This window comes from Desmodus rotundus, chromosome 3, assembly GCF_022682495.2.
Source record: "Desmodus rotundus isolate HL8 chromosome 3, HLdesRot8A.1, whole genome shotgun sequence".
Classification (NCBI taxonomy): Eukaryota; Metazoa; Chordata; class Mammalia; order Chiroptera; family Phyllostomidae; genus Desmodus; species Desmodus rotundus.
In genome coordinates, this window is record NC_071389.1 from 35,041,870 (window position 1) to 35,067,115 (window position 25,246).

Consider the following 25,246-nt stretch of genomic DNA (forward strand, 5'->3'; position numbering starts at 1 on the left):
TGTGTTTTTTTAAAGCCTGGATATGACGCACTAAAGGACCCGACGGAAATAGAACTAAAGGAGTTCTAAAATGGCGAACCGCACAGTGAAGGATGCGCACAGCATACACGGCACCAACCCTCAGTATCTGGTGGAGAAGATCATTCGGACTCGAATCTATGAATCCAAGTATTGGAAAGAAGAGTGCTTTGGGCTGACGGGTGAGTGGCAGCGCACCGACCCCCACATTGGCCGCGTTGTGGCCCAGTTCTTGACTGGGCGCCGGTGAGGACTGGACCCTGGGGTGAGACTGGAAGGAGACTTGTCTTTCAGAAAAATCTGCACCCCTCCTATATGCCTAAACTTGTGTTGGACTGTGGGCACACAGGTGGTAGGATCTTAGTACGTTAGGGGGTCTCACTTGGGTTCTTCGAGTCGTTCCATGTTTAATGATAACTTGCGGGGTCCCAAGCAGTGTTGAACTCGGGGACCCCGAAAGTCTTAAAGGAAAGGCAGCATTCCCCGAACCATATTCATGATCTTACTATCCCCAAATGTGAATCATTTGCAGTATTTCCACGTTCGGGTCTTGATATACATATGAGTTCTTTAGAGAAGTCTTCTAGGTAGTCTTAATCTTTGTTCGAATTCTGGCTCCTCTTTTAGTATCTCTGTTCCTTCATTGAGCCGTGGCTTCCTCTGTTGTGAAACGGGTGTAATACCCACCTCAAAGAGTTCTAATCATTAAATGCAATAACGTATACTCAGTAACCGCTGGTAGTGGTGGTGCTAGTTTTTGCCACTATAAAATACCGTTCTATTATAATGGTGCCACCACCGCTAGCTGTGTGTGCCCACGAACCAGTCATATTGTTGCTCTGAGTCGCCATGAAATTTTATAGTCTTGTATGGTTTACTTGTGGGCCCTTTTCTCATTACATAGTTCTGTTCTTGAATGAGCTCCGTAACAGTTACATCCTATATACGTAGACGCCTGTAGATTTATCGCTCCAGCTCAGGTCTCTCCTGAGATCTAAATCTCTAATTCCAAGATATGTTAACTCAATAGTTCAAAAGTAAACTCAGGACCTTTTTTTCCCTCCATTAGGTTACGTTTTCTTGTATATTTTCATCATATTCTGCATCTTCATTTAACTACTCATCAATACATTCTGCTTTGCCAGGCTGTGAACTCCATAAAAATAATTGTGTCCGTCTTCTTTATCCCTCTATGTGTATCTCTAGTAGGTTGTCAACTGTAATGTTGAATGAATTAATACAGAATTTATCCTAAAGGAACTTGCAGTCTGATATATAAAATGATTTCCCATTAATGGTAATAATAATGGTTTCCCATTTATTATTTGCTATGTGTGAGGTAAGTATTAGCATTTATTTGTATTGTCGCATTTGATTCTCACGATAGCCCTTAAACTTTTTATCTTCATTATTTAAATTTTAACTGACTAGCTCAAAGAGAGGTGAAGTGACTTGCCCCAGTTCACACAGCTAGTGTTTGATTTTGACAACATTGGAAGAGGTTTACACACTGTATGTAGCTATTGAAGAGTTGTTAATTGTGATTTTTTTCTTTTTATTTTTTTAATGGTTTTGTTTACTTTTTTTTTTTAGACAGAGAGGACAAGGGAGGGAGAAAAAGAGAGAAACATCAGTGTATGGTTGCCTCTCCCACATCCCCAAATGGGGACCTGCTCCACAACCCAGGCATGTGCCCTGACTGGGAATCGAACCTGCCACCCTTGGTACACAGGTTGGCACTCAGTCCACTGAGCCACACCGGCCAGGGATGCTTTTTTCCTTTTGTGAACACAAAAGGGGCTCTTTAATAAATCTGACATATTCAGTGAAAAACAGAAAGTAATTGCACAGTGTGATCTAATCATAAATTCAGAATTGGGCAAGTCATTGTGGGTAGTTATGCCCCAGGTCTGTAATTTAGTAAAAGTTTTAACTTCGCCTTCAGCCAACCCCTGCATGTTGTTCTTACACATCTAGTTTAACGCACCTTTGAAATGTCAGTGTGCCTCTTTTTCAGAACACATAATCTTAACTATCCCTTAATACAATCTGAGATTTCCCAATGTCATGTAATCTTCCTTAGTTTCATTCTTAAATCTAAATGTATTAAAAAAAAAAAAAAAAAGGCAAGACTGTCATTCTCCGGAGCATGTGAGATCTTGCTTCCTGGCATATCATCATTTGGCTCAAATAAACTCATAAAAACTCTCTGGGTTGGACATTCTTCTGTCTCACTTTTAACTCTAAATGTGGCTATTTTCCCTCTAGCATGGTGGTGACAACTGTGGACCCTAAAGTTAGACTACTTAGATTTACATCCAGGCCTTGCTACTTTCTGGCCGTGGACCTTGAGCAAGTCACTTAACCTTTCTTAGCCCTCATTTTCCTTAGCTGAAAGCAGGGGCAGTGCTAGAACTTACCTCATGGTTTGCTGTGAAGATTAAATAAAATGATATGAAATGTTTAGCTCAGCACCTAGCCATATAGTAAATAGTATCTGTTAGCTGCTATCATCATTATTATTACTATTAACACGTACTTGTTCTAATATAAAACCGGTGACGAGTATTCAAGAGCATGAAACCTTGAACTAATTTCTCTCCTTTATCAAACCTGGAAAAGCTTAGCCCTAAAATGTCTATTGTTTCTGTTTTTCTTTTTAGCTGAACTTGTAGTCGACAAAGCCATGGAGTTAAGGTTTGTGGGTGGCGTCTATGGCGGCAACATAAAGCCAACTCCCTTTCTGTGTTTGACATTAAAGATGCTTCAGATTCAACCAGAGAAGGATATCATTGTTGAGTTTATAAAAAATGAAGACTTCAAGTGAGTGAAGTGTTGACTATCTAATAGAAAACCTTCCATTTCAGCAGTCCAGAATTTGGCTTTGGTTAAGAGGAATGATAAGCTCTCTCTTTTCCACAAAGTTCTACTCTAGGATTTTTGTTTTTGAATTCTTGAGTTTGTGTTTTGTCTGTTTTGATTGAATTCATCTCCTTTACTTTTCCAGTCTTGGTAACTTTTCCCCAAGAAAAGTATTTCACAAAGTCACTGGATGCTCAGGGGTGAAGAAAACAACATACTTGGGGAAATTAAGAGGGACAACTTTGGTGTTAGATATAGGTCATATCCAGACTCTTACTTATTAACTGTGACCTTAGAGTAGTAACTCAGTTTTCTCAGCTTTACTTTCTTAACTATAAAATGGAGGCAGCAATATCAACTCAGTATCGATGTGAGCATTACGAAAGAGTGCTATAAATCTCGCAGCGCAGTGTTTGCGTGTCATAAACATCGCAAATAGGTAAGCTGCTTTTATTTTATTATCCATTGACAAGTATTACAGACATTATAATAATAGTTTATTATGGGCCACCCTCTGTTCTAAGAGATTTACCTCTTAGAACAGATTTAAATAATTATTTAACCTTCACAACAACCCTGTGAAAATATTATCCCCGTTATAATAGGGGAGAAAACTTGGGCACAGAGAGGTTGAGTAATTTCCCCAAGGTCAGACAGCTAGAAAGTGGCAAAGCTGGCTTCAGATATTGTATTCTTTGCTACTGTATTATGTAAGTGGAGATTTGAATGGTTAGTTGGATATAAAAGAAAGGGAAAAGGAAGGAATCTTAAACATTAACAGCCAGAAAATATCTTACTTTTATTAGGTACTTACTTTGTGCAATATGCTATCCTTAGTACCTTACACATTTTTATTTTTATTTTAGAAGGAGAGAAAGAAATATTGATTTGTTGTTCCACTGATTATGCATTCACTGGTTGATTCTTGTATGTGCTCTGACCAGGGATCAAACCCACAATCTTGGCATACCAGGACAGTGCTTTAACCAACTGAGCTACCTGGTCAGGGCCACGTATTTCTTACGTAATACACCATGCCAGCAAATTGCGTGCTATCATCTGCATTTTATGAAATTGATAAAGCAAATAATTTGCCCAGTGTTACAAAGTTAGTAAGTAATGGAATCAGAATTTGAAACAAGATGACTTGGAATTTTTTCCAGAACAAATATTCTGTTGCCTAGCAACAATTTATATATTCATGCCTGTATGTATTCTTTTATTGTTAGTAAATATCTCACATTTTCTGTTGTTAAATTCAGTATCTCATTTGATTCTTAAAACAACCCTGTGAGGTACGTAGGTTCTATCTTAGTTTTGCAGTTGCTATAATAGACTCTGAAAGTTAAACACCACATCCCGAATTCCCACAGTAAGTGATAGAATGGGAACTTGAACCCAGGTCTCCATATTTTAGCTCTTCCTGGTGCCTCATGCTGCCTCCAAAATTGCAGCTTTCTCATCTGCCAAAGGAAAGAAAAAGAACTTTTGTATCCAATACTGTCATGAGAAACACCAGTTGTAAAATTCAGGAACTTTCTAGGATGAACTTCTACTATGTTTTAGAACTCTTTAGGAACTGTTGTTTCACTGTCATTTATCTGTCAGGTATGTTCGCATGTTGGGAGCACTTTACATGAGACTGACAGGCACTGCAATTGATTGCTACAAGTATTTGGAGCCTCTGTACAACGACTATAGGAAAATTAAGAGCCAGAATCGAAATGGGGGTGAGTATGGTGCCATGTGATTGAACCTTTATCCTTGAGCTAGTTTTTATTTCACACATATCTCTGCCCTCACATTGTCACTCACATTGTGTGAGTGCTCCCCTTTATCTCTGTAATGGGGAGGACTCCATTAGACTGTTGGCTTCCTGTTGGCCTTAACCAGCCAGCCCTGTCTGCCCACCTTTCCAACTGCATCTTATATTAATCCCAGCCTTATATCATGTGCTCCCTCCCATAAGATCTGGTTCTAGAATGAGCTCCATAGAAGCCTTCCCCAAACTTCCCAGAGTGAGTTTTCCGTGTGTTAGATCTTCACAGTTCTTTCTACTGGCCTCTCCTCTAGCACTAAACTTCACACTGCAGTATACAGACTTAAGTGTACTTACTCATACTTATGTAGTAGTCCCACTGAAAAATAATAAGTGTATCCAAGAAATGCAGCTCCATGCCTATTACAGAGAGACACTATTAGTGGTAAAGTGGCATAATGCAGTCAAAACCTTTTCTCGCTTAGTATTGTAAAAGATTGGTAACTTTTTTTTTTCTTTTCCCCTTTCTACTGCTACGTGTATCATTTAGCAGTAGAAGGTTAAGAATTTGGAATTAAACTTTAAACTTTTGTTAACTTATTCATTCATTCATTGAATAAATATTAAGTGCCAAGTCATGCCCGGCACTGTGCTATGTACTGGAAACAACATGGCGAACAAGACGGACGTGGTCATGGCCACCATACAATTACTTACGATTCTGTTATGTCAACTAAACTAAGATAGGATTTCTTAATCTTTGGCAGTTTGGGCCAGATAATTCTTTGGAGGGAGCTGTCCTGGCCATTGTAGGATATTTAACAGCATCTCTGACCTCTACTCACTAGAAGTCAGTAGCGCTCCCCACCCTAGTGATGGGGGCAAAATCACCTCTGGTTGTGAACTAATGAACTAAAGTAACGTTTTACTACAGAAATTCTGAAATTGCTCCATTAACCATATAAGATATATTTTATACATTTAGAAACATAGTGGTTCACATGAGAAATTACACTTTAGTTATATGATTTATTCAAGAACATTACCCCTATACAACTCACAGCTATTTGTGCTTGCTTTTGTGTTTGTCCCTTCTGCTTATTGGGACAGCTTCATTTATCCCATCATCCCCAGCTCCTAAATGAGGTCTGGCACATAGATGGTCTCAGTAAGGTGAGTTGAATGAATGAAGATAAGTGGTGTTGACAGGTCTCCAAAGGGCTGTAGTTTAAGCCCAGGTTTCACAGTAGTCCCCTCTGTGTAATTACCACACTCCAATAGCTTTACTAATGAAAGGGAGGCTACAGAGAATTCACACTTTTACTTTTTGGCCCTCTAAATTTATTTCCAAGTTGCTTGAGCTTATGATTTTTAAAAGATTTTATTATATTTTGGGTGGGGGGAGAGGGGAAGGGAGGGAGAAAGATGAGAGAAACATCAGTGTGTAAGAGAAACATCAATCGGTTGCCTCTTGCACACCCCCAGCTGGGGACTGGGCCTACAACCCAGGCTTGTGCCCTGACCAGGAATTCAACTGGTGACCTTTTGCTTTGCAGGCCAACACTCAACAAACTGAGCCACTCCAGTCAGGGGTTGAGCTTGTGATTTTTCTTTCAGAGTTTGAACTGATGCACGTAGATGAGTTCATTGATGAACTACTGCACAGTGAGAGAGTCTGTGATATCATTTTGCCCCGGCTACAGGTAAGATACACCCTTCTATCCCGCTAAAATAGGCAGACACACACATACACTAAACCAATAGATTGGAACCAATAGATTTCAGGAGTCTTCTTAATAAGTAGTCTCTTTAAAAAATATTTGTTTGTTTATTTATTTATTGTATGGGGGGAGGGAGGAAGAGAGGGAGAGAAACATTGATTTGAAAGAGAAACATCGGTTGGTTGCCTCTTGTACCTGCCTTGGGACCAAACCTGCAACCTGGGCGGAAAATAGAACTGGCAACCTTTTGCTTTGCCGGATTATGCCCCACCACACCACACCATGTCTGTGAAAAGCATTTCCTCTCACATAGGGGTGAGAGGAGAGCAGATCATTTGAAGGGTAGGGCTTTAAAAGTGAACAATGAACACAAGAAAACTTTTTTCTTTAAAATATTATATCGAGACAGTATCTAGGGTTTTAAATGAACAGGGTTCATGACAACTCAGAAAAGAGTGAGTGGAATAGAATCTACTCTGATAGAAATGCTACAAACACCATTTAGTAGCCATCAATAAGAAATTTACTTGTTTTAAAAAAATCCAAGTGCTGGCATTGTACAGAAAAATTTAACAAGTTTATTTACATTGTTACAATGTTGAGCTGCTGAAACTTGTTCGCTGAAACACCTTGACTTGCATTAATGCTTTATGTCCTCACATTTATATTAAAAATTCACACACAAATGAAAATGGAAAAGCTTCCAATACCTGATTTCTGTCCCCTATTTTCTACTTATAATCATATACTTAGGTACCTTTTGATCCCAAGGAAAAAAGAGATCTAACGTTCAGAACTACCAATAACAAGAAGAAGAGAATTTTTTTTTTTTTTTTTTAAGAATGAAATGTTTCCCATCATAGTGGATTCTTAAGCATGTTCTCCACACATGCGACGTGCTAGCTGGATGACTTCTGGCATAATTGTTACACATTTGGCATGGATAGCACACAAGTTGGTGTCTTCAAAAAGGCCAGCCAGATAGGCCTCATTCGCCTCCTACAAAGCACCAATAGCTGCACTGTGGAAGCTCAGATCTGTTTCGAAGTCCTAAACAACTTTTTGCATCAGATGCTGGAAGGGAAGTTTGCTAATCAGAAGTTCAGTGGACTTCTGATAACAGATGCCATAGTACCAGGCCTATAACGAAGAGGTTTCTTCAGCCCTCCAGTAGAGGGCGCACTCTTCCGAGCAGCCTTGGTAGCCAGTTGCTTCCTTGGTGCTTTACCACCAATTTGCAGGCAGTCTGCTTTATACAAGCCATGGTATAGAGACCTCTTTACTTAACGCCCTTATCCTTCGGCTAGAGTTTGGTGAGCTCGATTTTTTTAACTTTTTAAGCAACATTTTTCAAACTGAGCTTCATATAAAAACTCAGGAAATAAAGCAGATAAAAGGAGGGTCAGGAGTGGGACACTAAAACCTTAACCCCTAAAATAGCATTGTAATCATCCTGCTTCCCTTTCCCAGAGATGAAGGATTGTCCATGAAGCACCTTTCAGGAATGGCTTTTACAGAGTATGATTTTAAAACTTGAAAATACAAAGGGAAAACAGATACAGTAGGTAGCTTGAAGAGAAAGGGAATATGGGGATTTCTGAAGAGAGAATGGAGAGATGACTGAATAGCAAATTAGGAGACCTGAATTTCTGGGTTATTACAGCTTTGGGACCTGGTCTTTCTTTCCCATTTGTAATGTGGAAAAGTCATACCTCGATGGTCTCTAAATTGCCCTATGGGACTGTTTCAAGGCTACTAAAAGGAATAAGAGGCGACAACCCTACATATCCCAGCCAGGGTGGCTCCTTTTTCTCTTAAGTTACATATGGGGCTTGAGACTGAGATTTTGTTTGAGCAAAGGGTTTCCTTTAAGTAGCTTTATTAAGGTGTAATTGACATGGAATAAACTACATATATTTAAAGTACTACAGTCTGGTAACTTTTTACCTATGTGTGTATGCCCTTTAAACTGTCACCACAGTCAAGATTAGTGAACAATCCTTCACCCCAACGTTTCCTTCTTCTGTGTAATCCCTCCTCTCACCTCTTAGTAAGCACTGATATGTATGCTACTTGTCACAATAGTTTGCATTTTGTAATTAATACAGTACATTCTCATTTTTCTGTTTTCTCATTCAGCATAATTTTGCAGTTCATCTTTGTTGTTGCATGTGTCAATAAGTTTTGGGTTTTTTTAATTGCTGAATGAGTGCCATCTCTCTCCTGTTCCATACTGGTTACTCTAAGCTATATAGTGAAAAAAATGAGATATCAAATTAGAAAACTTGACTTCCAGCCAAGATGGAGGCGTAGGAAGAGACACTTTGCCTCCTCACACAGCCAAAAGAAAGACAACAAAAAATTTAAAAACCAAGAACAACCAGAACTGCCGGAAAATCAGACTGTATGGAAGTATAACAATCAATGCTTTGAAGAAGAAACATTCACCAGACTGGTAGAAGGGGTGGAGATGGACAGTCAGGGTGGAGAGGATGCGCAGCAAGATGGTGGCTGACGGTCCCACATTTGTGTGCAGATAAACCAGGGGGAACAACTGGAGAATGAGGCAGACTGCGCAACACAGGCTTCCAACATGGAAAAGAAAGCCTCAAAACCTCTGGCTGTAAAAACCTGTGTGGATTGCGGCAGTGGGAGAATCTCCCAGCCTCATAGGAGAGTCATTGGAGAGACACACAGAGTCCTAGAACATACACAAACCCACCCACCCGGGAATCAGCACCAGAAGGGCCCAATTTGCTTGTGAGCAGCAGGGGAAGTGACTGAAAGCTGGCAGAGAGGGAAGCAAGTGGCATTGTTCCCTCTCACCCCCTTCCCCACAGACAGTGCCACAATGCAGCAACATGGGTTGCCCTACCCTCGCAAATACATAAGTCTCCACCTCTTACAACCTAACAGGTACACCAAGACAAAGAAATATGGACCAAATGAAAGAACAGATAAAAGCTCCAAAACTAGAAGTAAGCAATGAAGAGATAGCCAACCTGTCAGATGCACAGTTCAAAATACTGGGAATCAGGATGCTCACAGAAATGGTTGAGTATGGTCGAAAAATAGAGGAAAAAGTAAAGGCCATGCAAAGTGTAATAAGGAAAAGTATACAGGAAACCGACAGCGAAGGGAAGGAAACCAGGACTCAAATCAATGATTTGGAACAGAGGGAAGAAATAAACATTCAACCAGAACAGAATGAAGAAACAATAATTCAAAACAATGAGGAGAGGCTTAGGAACCTGTGGGACAGCTTCAAGCATCCCAACATCCAAGTCAGGGGTGCCAGAAGGAGAAGAGGATGAACAAGTAATTGAAAACTACTTTGAAAACATAACGAAGGAGAATTTCACCAATCTGGCAAAGGAAACAGACTCCTAGGAAGCCCAGAGAGTCCCAAACAAGTTGGATCCAAGGAAGCACACACCAAGGCACATCATAATTACATTATCCAAGATTAAAGGAAAGAATCTTTAAAAGCAGCAAGAGAAAAGGAGACAGTTAACCTACAAAGGAGTTCCCATAAGACTGTCAGCTAATTTCTCAAAAGAAACCTTGCAGGCAAGAAGGGGCTGGAAAGAAGTATTCCAAGTCATGAAAGGCAAGGACCTACATCCAAGATTACTCTACCGAGCAAAGCTGTCATTTAATACGGAAGGGCAGATGAAGTGCTTTCCAGATAAGGTCAAGTTAAAGAAGTTCATCATCACTGAGCCCTTATTATATAAAATGTTAAAGGGACTTACCTAAGAAAAAGATCAAAACTATGTACAGTAAAATGACAACAACCTCACAACCTAAAAAAAAAAAAAATAGAACAGGAACAGAATCACAGAAATGGAGATCACATGGAGTGTTACCAGTGGGGAGGGGAAGGGGGAAGATGGAAGAAAAGGTACATGGAATAAGAACCATAATTGGTAGGTACAAAATAGACAGGGGGAGGTTAAGAATAGTATAGGAAATGGAGAAGCCAAAGAACTTATATATACGACCCATGGGTATGAACTAAGGAGGGGAATGATTGGGGGGATGCATGATGAGAATAAAGTGGGAAAATGGGACAACTTAATAGCATAATTTAAAAAAGAGAAAACTTGCTTTTGGGGCCAGTTCACACATTACTGTGGGTTACATTAGTTATTACTATTACCTGCTCTTAATTTTGAAAATACTCTAAGAAATGTAATACTTGGAATTGTAATCAGGTTATAGCAGCTAAGGGTTCTAAAGCCCAGATAGCTATAAGCAGCAAGCCTGCTGATAAAATGAGGTTATGTGCATGGAGTCTTCTACTACAAAACAAGCCTCACTGAGGAGAAATTGAAATGACTGATGAATATCACCAGCAGATGTGTTCTAGTATGGGCCTCTTGCATGTCCTGCATGAAGTGGCCCTGAAAGACTACCTCTTTCTCTGATTCTGTTATTACTAAGCAACCCGTAGGTGATCAGTTTAGCTTCTGATGTGCCCTGACATTGGCAAGGAGCTGCTGTGGAATGAATTTTAATTTCATCAAACACAAATGTTGTGAATTAATATATAAACTTAGTCACTTCCAACTCTGAGCATTAGGGTTTCTGGGTACCCTTTCTGATGCAATTCTAGATCCCCAACTGTGGTGATTCTGTGACTGAAAAGCACTTTTCTAAAGGATTGGCTTCACTGAGTGGCATCTTTGTCACATTTCTCCCAACTTTTATAGAATTTTATTAGGAATGAGAGAGCTGAATAGAATACAAATCTATTTGTTCTAGGGCTATCCAACATTCTTTATGTGCTTTGCGCAAGGAAATGATAAGGGATCTTATTATCCAGCTAGTCCATTTGGCAGTTTTGAACTTGTCTTTGCCTTTCAGGTTTTGAGTCATTCAATAAGTACTGCAAAGCCACATCTCAGAAGAAAATGGAACCAGATGAATTGTTTATGTGCCGTGTTAAAAATGCACAACTCGGGGTGGGTGGAGCAGGGGAAAGTGGTGGTGGGAAAATGGAGACAAGTGTACTTGAACAATAAAAACAAATAAAAATGCACAACTCTAGACAGACAGCTCTCTGAACCTTGGGTGTAATAGAGAATTGAGGGCCTCTAAAACCAGGGCCTAAGGTACTCTTCGGCCCTCAAACTAGGCTGAGCCTCAGTGGATCTCTTGGGGTACATTCTGATCTGAGCCTCTCCTGCAGAACTATCATCCAATACGGTCTCAGCTATGACCTAGTGGCCTTGTATATGAAGTCCACATATTGGGGGTTTTGTATTCAAGGCTATACCTATCCTGATTGTTATCCCAGTGACCTTAGAGTGTAAGACCACAGGTAATAGAGCCAACAGAAAATGGAGATGTCCCCTCCAGCTTTGTATCTGTTTATAGGGCAACTTAAAAAGACTGTGTAAACTTCAGGTATGTTAAACTCCTTAGGACAATCATAAACTTTCCAGGATGTCTTTAAAATGAAATTACTGGGCTGGCCAAAAAGTTTGTTTTTATGTAACATGGCTCTGGTGGAGCATAGTTGTCTTTAACTTCATTTGAAACAATTTTGTTGATTGTGTTGTGAAAGCTGTCATATCAGCGTGCATTTTTTTAAAAACTCACCAAAACTCGTGAATTTTTGTGTAGCTATTTAATACTGAAGATGGAAGAAAATCCACATTTTTGGCATATTATGCTTTATTATTCCAAGAGAGGTAAAGAACCAACTAAAACGCAAAAACAGAATTGTTCAGTGTGTGAAGGTCCTGTGATTGATTGAACTTGTCAAAAGTGGTTTACAAAGCTTCATGCTGGAGATTTCTCTTTGGACGATGATCCAGAGTCAGGTAGACCAGTTGAAGTTGATAGAGATTAAATCAAGACATTAATTGAGAACAATCAATGTGTACCACATAGGAGATAACTGACATCCTCAAAAGATTCAAATCAGTAAAGTTTTAGGTAAAATGAAAAATGTGGCTTTTATTTTACAGAAAAATCTAAATGGATTTTTGGCCAACCCAGTACTTCAGCTGTTGCTCCATAGTTTTTCCGTCAATTTCAGAAGCCCAGTGTTGGGTCTTCAGGACACAGCAGAGGTAACAAGGCCCCCTAACACTCTTGTGTTCTCTTTAGAAACGCTACGTGCTAGAGGAAGCTGAGCAGCTGGAGCCTCGGGTTAGCGCTCTAGAAGAGGACATGGATGATGTGGAGTCCAGTGAAGAGGAGGAAGAGGAAGATGAGAAGGTCAGGTACCTGGGAGCTTAAGGGTGGAGGAGGGATAGTTATAGGAGATGGGAATGGTGCCTTTTTGTTTTTTGATTTTCAACTTTAACAAAAAAAAGTACAATATTTAGTAACAGTATGGGCTTTAGAGTTAAGCAGTCCTTGGTTCACATCCTAGCTCTGCTATATATAGTGGTATAATCTTGTGCAAATTATATCATCTCAGTTTTCTCCTCTGTAAAGGATACTGATACCTTTCTCTCAGGACTGTTAATGAGTATTAAATGAGGTAATATACATAAAGTCCTTAGCATAGTATTGGGACATTGTAATTGCCTAACGATTATGATAGTACTTATTATTAAAGCTATTAAAATAAATACTTGGGACAAAAATAATACTGTTTATAATTGAACTGTCCTAAGAACTAAGCCTGGTTTAGAAAAAAGTGCCTACTTCATGGTAACATTCTTTCATATTAATTACAACACTGAAAAGTTGGAAACAGTGTAAGGGAGCACAGTCAAATAAACTAACACATTAACTCACCAGAGTATTAGGCAGCCATTTAAACTGTTAGGAAAAGTACACAATAATGTGGAAATGCCTATGATAAGTTAAAAAAGAAGGCTTGAAAACCTCTGTGATTAAAATTAAAGCAACAATATATGTACACAAAAAGGCTAGGAGGTAATATAAGAAATGCTGCCTTATCAATACTGAGACATTACAAGTGGAAGTGTCACTCTGAGCCATCAGTCTCCCTTAAAAATTTTAGTGCAAAAGGAAGCACAATCATTCATGAATTCAAAGCCATACAAAGCCATACAAAGCTGAGGTGTTTTTCTGTGGTGAGTGAACCAAAAGTAGCTTTTGTAATGGAAAATTTTAATCACATACCAAAGTGGAGAGACTGTGCCTCAATTTACCTATCAGCCTAGCTTCAACAGTGATCAACTCATAGCGATCAGCTCAGCCAGTTTAACGTTTTTTTTTTTAAGATTTTATTTACTTAATTTACTTTCAGACATGGGGGTGGGGGAGGGAGGAGAGAGGAGAAACATCAGTGTGAGAGATACATCGATGGTTGCCTCTCGCATACCCCCAACCCAGGCATGTGCCCTGACTGGGAATCAAACCAGCAACCTTTTGGTTCACAGACTGGCACTCAGTCCACTGAACCATACCAGCCAGGGCTGTTAATTGGTTTTTAAAATAAGGTGACTCTCAAATGTCCTCCCAAGATGATGAATGCCTTTTTGTCCCTGGTAACTTTGTCAGTTAATGGATTTATGCATATTTGATTATTTTGAATCATTATTGGTCCTCGATGCTCAAATTATCCTGTCTTTGGCCAGGAGGGCCCCTCAACTTGCCTCATGAAATGTTGGTAACAATCATACTCTCAGCCTTCTCGCTTTCTGTTATATCTTTTTAGAAATTTTTATTGTATTTTTTCCATTAGCATTTATTCCCCTTATACCCACCTCCCTGCCACGATCACCAGTTTTGTCCATGTCCATGAGTCCTTTTTTCCCCAATCCTTGGACCCCTTAACACCTCCCTCCAAGAGCTGTCAGCCTGCTCCAAATGTCTCTATTTTGCTTGTTAGTTCAGTTTGTTCATTAGATTCTACATACTAGTGACATCATAAAGACAGTCTGTTCTAGTCATATCTTAATAGCTTCTGCCCCCAACCTGGAATTATCCCTTTCCCAAGGAGCCCTTGGTTCCATTTACTAACAAGATAGGATATTTAGATACCACAACTTGGGCACGTTAAGTGTTTGTTGCTATTTGTTTGGTCAGTGTTACTAGGCCTTTATTAGTTGGCTGAGCTTGGGGGAAAAGTTTGTGTGTGTGAGATTAAAGTACACTAGGAGTTTAACTTAATCTTAATGATTTTGTATCTTTTTTTTGCAGTGGAAAGCCAACTTCTTAAGGAATTAATTGTAATTACTTACCTCTCACTGCTCTGAAAAAGTCCCAGAATAGTTGTACCAACACTAGAACAGTAATGGGATTATTGGAAAGTTTTGTGTGTGTGTGTGTGTGTGTGTGTGTTTGGGGGGGGGGGGGGGGTTTGGAAATTTTTTCTCCTCGGGGTTATTCCTCTGTATTCAAATTATTGGTTTTAAAATCACTTGAAGGTAGGATTTGAGACAGGATGGCCAGGGTAGTGTAGCGGTGTTTCTAGATGGCTCTGTAAGCCTGTGCTCATCACTGATCCGTCCATCTCATTTCCAGTTGGAGAGAGTACCATCACCAGATCACCGCCGGAGAAGCTACCGAGACCTGGACAAGCCCCGTCGTTCTCCCACACTGCGCTACAGGAGAAGTAGGAGCCGGTCTCCCAGAAGGTAAGGCCCTAGTCATTGCCTCTTCCAGAGAGACTTTAAGCCCTGCAGTGCTCAATATTAGTTACTGGAAAATAACTACCCACAAAACTTTAGTGTCACACCACCACCATTTATTTAAGTGCACAGGTCCATAGTCAGTGATATAAACTGGTCTTGGTTGGATAGGCAGTTTTTTAGTATGTTGCCTCGGCCTGCGAGGCAGTCAGTGGGGTCCGCCGATATACCTGCAACGGATGAAAAGGGATGGGACAGGAGGTGCGAAAGAACGGCAGCAAGACAAAGGATTCTGATCAAGCTGCAAATTTATTTCAAAATGGAGGGAGTTATATAAAGGAGGGCAGTAGAGGAAGTGCAGTGGATAGGTGGCTTCAAAGCGTGCTCTAGCCTGCGATTGGCCGGGGAGTGCGTGGCGGGCGCGTGATCAAGGCACTGATTGGTGTGCCAGCTGCATGTCCAGGGGGGGGTTTCTATGGCTCCTGACCGCAGCATCCTGTTATTCGGGTGCAACCTTCAGGTCTGATTGTATCAGCCTGTTTCAGGCTTAGCCCAGCCCCCAACAGTATGTTATGTTCACTCACCTGTTTTGCAGTCTGTTGGCAAGCATGGGAGATAGCCTTAGCTAGAATGACTGGGGCAGTTCACCTCTTCTCTATGTATGTCTCATGATGCTAGGCTAGGTTAGGTACATTCTCATGGCAGTGGTAGAATTCAAGAGCAAACACACCAGTCATGCAAGTTTCTTTCCACTATATGGTGGTATCACATTTGTAAATATCCCATTGGCCATAGCACGTCACTTGGAGTGGGAGGGTGCTATGACTAAGCAGCTGGATAACAGATGGGTTAAGAATGGGGCAGTTTTTGCAATCTACAACATCCAAGGCACCTACCTACTAAGGCTTTTCCCTGTTTTCTTTCCATAGGCGGAGTCGGTCTCCCAAAAGGAGGAGGTAGGCCTTTAGGGATTTGTAATGAAAGCTGGGGATTTAGGGAGGGAGGCTGTCAGATGTGGGAGTCTGACCAGTGATTTCCACAGCCCCTCCCCTCGCCGAGAAAGGCATCGGAGCAAAAGTCCACGACGTCACCGGAGCAGGTCCCGAGACAGACGGCACAGATCTCGCTCCAAGTCCCCAGGTATAGTATTTGGGCCTTTTGCTATTGGTTGTCTTAACAAAGAAATATAATAGGAGCAATTAATCTCCTGCAATACTGGAGTGCCTATGTTACTTCTTAGAAGAAAAGGAAATGGACTTAGAATTTGAAAATCAGAGTTCACAACTTGACTCTCACTTGTAAGCTTTGCTCATATGATGATGAGCCTGTTTCTTCATCTGAAATTTTAGGAATAAGACCTCACAGAGTAGTGGTAAATAACCAATGTGGTGTTTGTGTAATTAGCCATAAAGCCCTGAATGCATATGAAGTGGGTTTAGTTCTCCTCTTCCTACCATACAGGCACCAGTTCAGAGAGGTGCTACCAAATAGAGCTAGTCCCTAGCATAAGGCCAAAAAAGTATTAAGCCAATGGAAGGGATTATAGGAGGTGAAAATGACAGTGGAGGAGTAGGAGAGTAGAATCTCTTTCAGCTACTGGCCTTTTCTTCCCCAGGTCATCACCGCAGTCACAGACACAGGAGCCACTCAAAATCTCCTGAAAGGTATGGATTGACCTCTATTTTGACTTAAGACTTCCACTCTTTATTCAAAAATTAATACCCCAATCACAACTAAATTCCACCTGAAATTTTCTTGTTTTGATGGGGATAGTTAGGAATTCTCCTTCATTAGGATAAAATTGGCTTATTTTCCAGGAAAATCCTAAAATCATGTAAGTTTCTATTGTTTTGCTTTTCCTTGTAGGATTGTAGCTTTGGATAGTGGTAAGGGTATATGAGCTTTGGTCACAGGAGACCTAGGCTTACAACCCAACTTTTAACACTTAACAGTTTTCATTAGAAATGTTTATATGCTATACACTGTTAGGTTCACTCAATCTCTCAGAGGTCATTTCCTCTATGTAAACTTTGCATAGTACATTACGTAGCTAGCTCATTGTGTTACTCTGAGACATAAAAACACTAGGCACATTGGGTATTGTCTCTGTCCCCATCAGTGTCGCCATACCCTGATTTTCCCCAAAAGTCCTTGCCTAGCTCCTTCAACAGATGTTAAATTTAATAATGTGTGTGTGTTGCCATTTCAGATCTAAGAAAAGCCACAAGAAGAGCCGGAGAGGAAATGAGTAATGGACTCAGTTTGGGTTTAGTTCAAATGGCCTACTGCAGATATGAAAGCATCTCTGTATGTAGAATGATTAAGATCTACTCCCGAGGCAGCTATGAGAATTTTTTTTTTTTTTTACCTAAAAATTTCTCCACCTTTTTTTTTTTAATGAAAGAGGTGCTGAGTTTTGTATCTCTTTTTTAATACTATTCCATGTTTGAGGGATAATGCTATCCAAGGGCTGCTTTTGACCCCTTTGTACAACCTACATTGAGGATTTGAAGATGTGACCACCTGGTGATCCTTCTGTTATTAAATTTAAAACACCCATTTTCCATCATTCTGTAGTTTAGTTTTTCGTTTGCTCCGTTATTGGGACTGTTCTGAGAATCCTAAGATTTGTGCAGCTATTGCATTCAAAGATCAAGTTAGTAAAACATACTAGTGCCAGATTTTTTCCCCAGAAGTAGCAAGTGACAATAAACATGAAAACTGACTGATCAGCAAGCAGCTTAGTACAGAACCAATGCAAATGTAAGTTTTCTTATGGATTGTTTAACCCAGATGCATCGAACAGTTCAACAAATTTTAACACCTTTTAACAGTATTCTTTTAGTGTTTCTTCCACGTAAGCCTTGAATTCCAGGTTAAGATGCTTAGCCTTTATTCTACAAGAATTAACATTATTCTAGTCTAGCCAGTACCAGTAGGACAACAAAATTGAAAAGGTTTGATGGAGAGAAGAGTAATTAATACCACTTAGGGTTCTGACCTGAATTGTTGGAAAACAGTGCTATTCACAAAGCCAGAAAATACAGCTGAAATATACCAGGTTTTAAAGGGGCAGTTGGAGTTGTGGTAGTGAGAATATGCATTCAGTTCAACTTAAAATTAATTTGAGACAGCTGTGGTATATCTAAACCTCAGACAGTTGGAAATAGGGAATGAACTTGAGCGCAGTAATGTAGCCATGAATTGACAATGTTTAGATAATTGTGGATGTGTAGAATTGAACAGATTGCCCAGGGATTGTGTGTATATGTAGGAAAAGCCAGTAACAATCATAGGCAAGAGCAACACTGGTGAGAGGAAGAAGTGCAATCACGGCTGAAAACAGAAATGAACCACTCAGAATTAGGAGAGGTATAAGGACGCAGAAGCAAAGTAAGGACTGAAGAATGTTCATTAGCATTGATAATTAAAAGGGTATCAGGATCTTTGCTAGAAAAGTTACGTTTACCTGTAGTTATCTTTCCTCTAAAAATGGAAAAGTGATTGAATGGCTTCCTACAGCTCTGGTCCCAGCAAAAATTGTGAATACCAACTATCACACAGGATGGATCCAGGTTCCCAGGAAGCCATATCTGGTCACAAGATTCACATTCTATTGCTTGCTTGAACTGAGGGATTTTGCAGCAATATTAACGTATTTAGGCAACATGCTGTGATTTCAGATTTTCCAGTGATTCTATTCCCAATGATACTTTGGCTAATAAAAGTTGTCCACCAGAGCTACTATGGTTTATCGTACAACTGTATGTGACTGTCTTTAAAAATTAAATATAAGCACCTTTATTTGTATCTGTTATAGAGTCCCAGCAGCTATTTCTTACTAGTGATTTAGGTAAAGAAATGTCTTTTGGCTACATGACCTATGGACCAACCAAGTCATCTAGTATATTGTTAAAAACATTTAAAGTTCACTTTAAAATGAAAATTTCTCATTTGTCTTAAAAAAAACCCAACAATTTTTAATAACAGAAAAGAAACCTCCCCAAACATAAAGTGAAAGCATACTTATTAGGCATATGGTGAAATCTGGACCAAATTGGGGCAGCATAGCCAGCCTGTAGCAGAGAGCAGATTGTCCCTACCCTCTTGTTAGTGCAAAGACAATAGTAGGTGGGACATGATGAACATCTATCTGGAGATCGTTTTGGTAAATTACAGATTTGCAAATGCGATGGAGCTTGCTGAAGGGCCATTTCTGTCATCTTATCTACTAGTCAGCCTAGTAAACGAGGCCTTGGAACTATAGCTTTATGGCTTCAACTTTGTCCTATAAAACATTTTTTGCATCTTATCAGGAAAAAATTCTTATACCTTAGGCAAAATACATTATGGTGTTTCCTATATAGTATCAGTTTTTAATGTTGGGTGCAGAGCACTAAATCGATTTTACTTCCCACAATTTGAATTCTACTGCCTTAAAAGCTTTGCCATTGGGCACAGTGTCTTCTAAATACTAAAAAATGAGGGGAGGAAATTGTTCTGAGAGGCTTATGATATTAACAATCCAAGTTAAGTCTCATTCCTCCTAGCCCCTTTCTATTATTTTCAGCAGACTGACCTAAATTTAAATAAACATTAATCAGAAAATAAAGATCACAATGCTGACCACTCCCCTTAAAAGGTTAAAGTAACAAGTTCTCCACAGACTCAAAAACCATGTAACAAAAAGATGTTTCAAAAAATGCAAATATAAAAATCCAGAGATTAGAAGGTAAGAGATGGAAAATTAGCTTGGCTGAGTGTAAAATGAAGATGTGAAAATGGAAAAATGAAACCTTAGAAAACAAAATGTAAACAAGACATTGAGGAAATAGGCTGGAGAAAATAAAAAATGGAGAATAATAAAAGCTAAAGAAAAAATCCTGCATGTGCATAATTGACATTCCTGATGAGAACTGAGCAAATCAAACTTTTAAGAATTCAAACAAAAATTTCCTGAGACAATAAAAACAACCCATCAAGAAATATCTTGATGAGTTTAAGAGAAGACTATCAAATCCTGCACGGTGAGGGAAAAACCAAGGTCTCAGACCTTACAGCATATTTCATGAGGCAATGACTGTGCCAGGAATTTTATACCCAACCCAAGTTGTCTTTAAAACATAAAGGGAGTAGACATTCTCAAGGATGCAAGAACTTAAAAGTTTCTTGGTAAAGAACTGTATGACCATGAAATTAGCTGAGCAAGAAATGAATCTAATTAAGGACCTAGGGAAAAAACAGTAAAAGGCGTGGTGGTGAACATCTTAGAAACGTTCAATAAATGGTTTTAAGACTTAAATATTTTAATATTGCCTATATAGGAATAATACAGCCAGGAAGGAGAGACTCTCTAAGTGTGCTAGTTTCATTGCTCATAATTAAAATAATTGCCCTCAATTTTCAGAGGAAACTTTAGAAATTAATTTGCTATATTTACTAAGTACAGCATATGAGCCCATATTTTGTAAAACGGTATACATATGTCTATGATAAAAAGAGATATGGCTGTAATGAATAAAATTCACCAGATAATAGTATTTATTTCTGGCTGATAGGCTATTAAGTGTTTTAGCTCACGTTATTTTTATAGGGAAAAGTGAGTTTGTGGTTTAAAGCTTTTTCATGAGCTTACCAATACATTTTATATATTGCTTGTTGGAAATGCAAATTGGTAAACACTTTTCTGGATGGTGATTTGGCACTATGTCACAGGAACCTTGGAATTTTTATCCTTCTTACCTAGTAATCCCATGTGTAAGAATTCACCATAATATAAGAGCAAACACAAAAATAGCTTTACCCCAGAAATAAAACTAGACCACTTCTACCATATACAAAAATAAAAAATGAGTTAAAGACTACAATTGAAATATAAGACCTAAGGCCATAATACTCCTAGAAGAAAACAGGCAATAAACTTTCGGATGTGGTCCTTATTTTTTAAAATATCTCATAAGGCAAAGACAAAAGCAAAAATGAACAGATGGTACTACATCAAAGCTTTTGCACCGCAACAGAAACCACCTACAATAAAAAGGCAATACACTAAATAGGAAAAATTACTTGCAAATGATATATCCAATTAAGGGGTTAATACCTAAAACATATCAAGAACTCACAGCTTAGCGTCAAAGAAACAAAAATGGAGGACACGAATAGGTGTCCCTACAAAGAGGACATACAAGTGGTCAACAGGCATGAAAAGATGCTCAACCTCACTGATCATCAGGGAAAAGCAAATCAAAACCACAATGATATCATCTCCATCTGTCAGAATGGGTATTATCAATAAGTCAAGTGTTGGCAAGGATGTGGAGAAAAAAGAACCTCTGTGCACTCTTGGTGGGATTATAAATTGGTACACCCATTATGAAACATTACGAAGGTCCTTCAAAAAATTAAAAATAGCTAACATGACCCAACAATTTCACTTCACTTTTGGATATGTACCTGAAGAAACCCAAAGGATTAATTTTAAAAAGGTATGTACACCCCATGCTCATTGCAGCATTATTTACAGGAGGCAGATATGGAAGCAACCTAGGCATCCGTTGACAGATGAATGGATAAAGATGATGTAGTGCATATATACGATGGTACAATGGAACTTTTTACTTAGCCATAATAAAGAATGAAATCTTGCCATTTGGGACAACATAAATGGACCTCAAAGATAAGCAAAGTGAAATAAGTCAGAAGAGAAAGACAAATACCATATAATTTCACTAATACGTGAAATCTAAAAAAATAAACTCAACAAAAACAAACTCAGATACAGAGAACAAACAGTTGCCAGATGGGAAGGGGCATCAGAGTGGAATGAGTGAGAAAAGTGAAAGGGATTAAGTAGTACAAATTGCCAATTATAAAAACAGTCATGGAGACGTACAGTATAGGGAATACAGTTATATTGTAATAACTGTTGTCAGATGGGTACTAGACTCATCTTGGGGAACACTTCATAAGATATAAATGTCTAATCACTGTTTTACACCTGAAACTAATATAATGTTTGTACGTTAACTATAATTGAAAAATAAATTTTCATAAATAGCTTTAACCCATCAACATTTTACATGTACTTTTATATATTAAAAAAAAGAAATAGTAAAAATGTTCATCTCAGGGTACTGAACAAATAAATTACACAGTACACACTTAATATTCATATCTTTGGATAATATTAAATGGCAAGGGGAAATATTATCTTCCTGTCATTAAACATTATACAGAACATTTCAAATATAACTGAATAATTTTCTGCCCTTTCAACTGCTCTGCAATGAATTTCAATAAAAAACTTTTCAAGTTTACAATTTCTATGAAAGGTTTGCAAACTTGCCCTGACTGGTGTGGCTCAGTGGGTTGAGTGTCATCCCGCAAACCAAAAGGCCACTGGTTCGATTCCTGGGCAGGGCACATTCTAGGTTTTGGGCATGTGAGAGACACCCAGTTAATGTTTCCCTCCCTTGCCCTCTCTCTCGAAAAAAAAAAAAAGTTTGCACACTTACAACCTGAGCTACTAACACATAAATTACAAACTAAGAGCCTTCTATTTTTCAACTGGGAACAGTTTTGCCAATTATTCAACATTGGCAATCCTGAAGGAGAGACAAGTGAGATGCTAAAAACTACTATACAGTATACAACACTCTCATATAAGTAAAACCTACATTCACTGAAGTTTATTGCCTATTAAATATCTTACCAAGTCATATGGTGCTTTCCTTTAGGAAGGAAAGCTGAGTTAGGGGCGGTCTCTAGTTGCAGATTGTTTTCTTTTTAATGAAAATTTCAAATATATTCAAAAGTAGAACAAGCTGAACACCCTGTACACCTCATAACTCTAAAACATGAAAAGGAGATGAAATACTTGAATATGAACTTTTAAAGAAAATCTTCAATGCTCCAAGTCATATTTTAACACAAAAGCATACATACATTGGACCAGGTATCTCATTAACAAATAAGTTAACTCCACCACTTAGGATTCTTAAGGGACGCTGAAATTTTAATATGAAAAAGTAACAGTAAATACACCTGATCTTAATTTAACATTTAATAAATACCTTTTCAGGGCTGTAAATATAGCAGGAAACCCCTCAACCTCCTGCAATAGATTTCAAGCATCTTCCATGTTGGAAAATATGGCAAAAGCCCAGGAAGTCTCCTATTTTAAGTAATGCATATCTGAGGAAGCAGAACAAAGATAGTACACTCACTGTCCATAAAATACATTTCTTTTTACTTATTCCTGCACATTTCCAAAGAAATCTTTAGCATCATTTTGCCTAAAATCCCTGGCAAATCTCCTTTAGGGATTTTTAAAAATGATTTTACCTTCATGTACTAGTACCAAAAACAGCTAAAAAAAATCTACCACCAATCACACAAAAGTTTGATTTCCAACTATTAATTACAAACATTACTGGTAAACACCATCACGACAAGTGTACTTTCCAGGTAGCAGTTTAGGACTCTGAATGGTCTGACCAGTGTTCCTCAGTAAAAAAGAATGACCTTCCTTTAACTTTAATTGCTAGTATCAGTTTCAGTGTTTAAAAACTCTCCTTTAGAAGAAGATGCTTCAATTTTATTTCTGACATGTTTAATTACACTACCTTTGAAAATCACTTTGTTTTGCACCTTAGTTTTCTCAATGATAAAATGGAGACAGCATTTGCTTCTATCAACAGCACACGGGCCCCGGCTAGGTACCTCTCAGTTGGTTAGTGTCTTCCCAACATACCAAGGCTGCAGACTCAATCCCCAGTCAGGGCACATACAAGAATCAACCAATGAATGCATAAATAAATGGGATAACAAATTGATCTCTCTTTAAAAAAAACCCCACACCAAAAAAATAGCATATGGATGTTGAGTCCAATAAAATAAGGGACACACACACACAAAAATCCCTGGATTTCTAAAATTACATCTGTGAGAATACTCAGAGTAAAACAAGTCTGAACTGTTACACTGTATTTCCATCATCTAGACAACCAGATGAATTAACCAAATCTGACTCTTGTCAAAAAGATTTATTAACTTAAAATAGAATTACTTCAAATATAGATAAAAGCAACCTTCTGTTCAAGTTTGAATATTTTCAATATACAAGAGTGTAAAAGAAAAAAATTCTGAATATTCAGGTTGTAGTTTTATTTTATTTTTTTTTTTACCTTTTAAAAAGTTTTTGGCACTACAAGGTTCTGTAAAGAATAGAAGTGACAAATTTAAAACACATGAAAGTCTTTCCTAATTCTTAAGAACAATATATAAAGTCTGAAGCAACCAAAGTATGAATACAGCTAATAGAAAATAAAGAATGTAATTTTTAAAATTCTCTCTTTATACAATTCATCAAGGTTAAACAAAACATAAAATTCCCTTAAAAATAGGGTAATAAAATAGATGAAATTTGTATCACTCAATTTGGTGATACTAGTAAAAACTATAGTTCATATTTATATACAAATAATACAGTTCTTAAAAACAGTCTTAGAATTTAAATAAGCCATCTAAACGTGTTAAAAGTTTAAATCAGGACCTGATTTGTTTTGCTTTCCATTAAATGTCACTTTTTCTGCTGAATGGAACTGACATTGAGGTACGGATACCCTTGAGACAGCAGGATTGGCTGGTTGCTGTGCATCGGTAGACCAGCTGAAAGAAAACGGACTGGCATTACTCCGATGCGTTTCCTCTTGGTGGGTGGGGACAACGCTCTCTACACCGACGGGCAGCACATCTGTCTGTTGGACACAACACAGATGGGAAACTGAAAGGCTTACGCCTGTTTATCTGATAATCCCTTAGAATTAACTTGTAGCTATTCTCTCTTTTTTCCTATTTAGGTAGTAAATAGGTGATGACACCTGTCACAACATTTGGCTGGGGGGAGAAGGAGGGAAGGGAAATGCGGGTATCCATGGAAACAAAGAGAAGAAAGAGATGGAGGGGAGGAATCAAGGAGAACAAACCCACCAGGGAAGAACTTCAGACTCTCCCCACTAAAACAGCTTGTATGACCAACAGTAACTTCCCTCAGCCCTAGTTCTTTGCTAGAAGATGAAAGCAGTCATACTCAAGGTTCTGCTAATCTGTAATATAGGGGATGCCTCGTCAGTGCATGAATAGTTGAGGAAGACTGAGTGTATCAAGCCTGACAGTCATACTATACTAGTGGCTTCCCCTTAAAATTATCATTTCATTCAGTCAGTATTTCTTGAGTATATTTCTTTAATTTCTTGAACTCCTAAGTTTGTGCTTTTTAAAAGATTTTATTTATTTTTAGAGAGAGGGGAAGGGGAGAAAGA

At 38.6% G+C, this 25,246-nt stretch overlaps 2 protein-coding genes across 11 annotated transcripts in view; one reads left to right on the top strand and one right to left on the bottom strand.

The window, feature by feature from the left end:
• Nucleotides 1–66: 66 nt before the first annotated feature.
• Nucleotides 67–18,664, top strand: PRPF38A (pre-mRNA processing factor 38A). The gene is made up of 10 exons (XM_024571120.4): nt 67–200; nt 2,682–2,841; nt 4,489–4,610; nt 6,257–6,342; nt 12,481–12,591; nt 14,818–14,930; nt 15,854–15,880; nt 15,967–16,064; nt 16,540–16,588; nt 17,134–18,664. Exons 1-10 carry the CDS (start codon nt 71–73, stop codon nt 17,174–17,176), a joined length of 939 nt encoding a protein of 312 aa, XP_024426888.2. The 5' UTR covers nt 67–70; the 3' UTR covers nt 17,177–18,664.
• Nucleotides 18,665–23,951: 5,287 nt separating this feature from the next.
• Nucleotides 23,952–25,246, bottom strand: part of TUT4 (terminal uridylyl transferase 4) — a 102,231-nt gene continuing 100,936 nt past the window's right edge. For 7 of the 10 annotated variants that reach the window (XM_053920091.2, XM_053920092.1, XM_053920090.2 and 4 more), the window contains one exon: nt 23,952–24,593. In XM_053920091.2, the coding sequence (XP_053776066.1) occupies nt 24,505–24,593 (89 nt within the window). In that variant the 3' untranslated portion in view covers nt 23,952–24,504. Of the gene's footprint in view, nt 24,683–25,246 lie in introns of all 10 variants that reach the window. The other 3 variants (XM_053920096.1, XM_053920094.2, XM_053920093.2) reach the window with 1 other exon arrangement.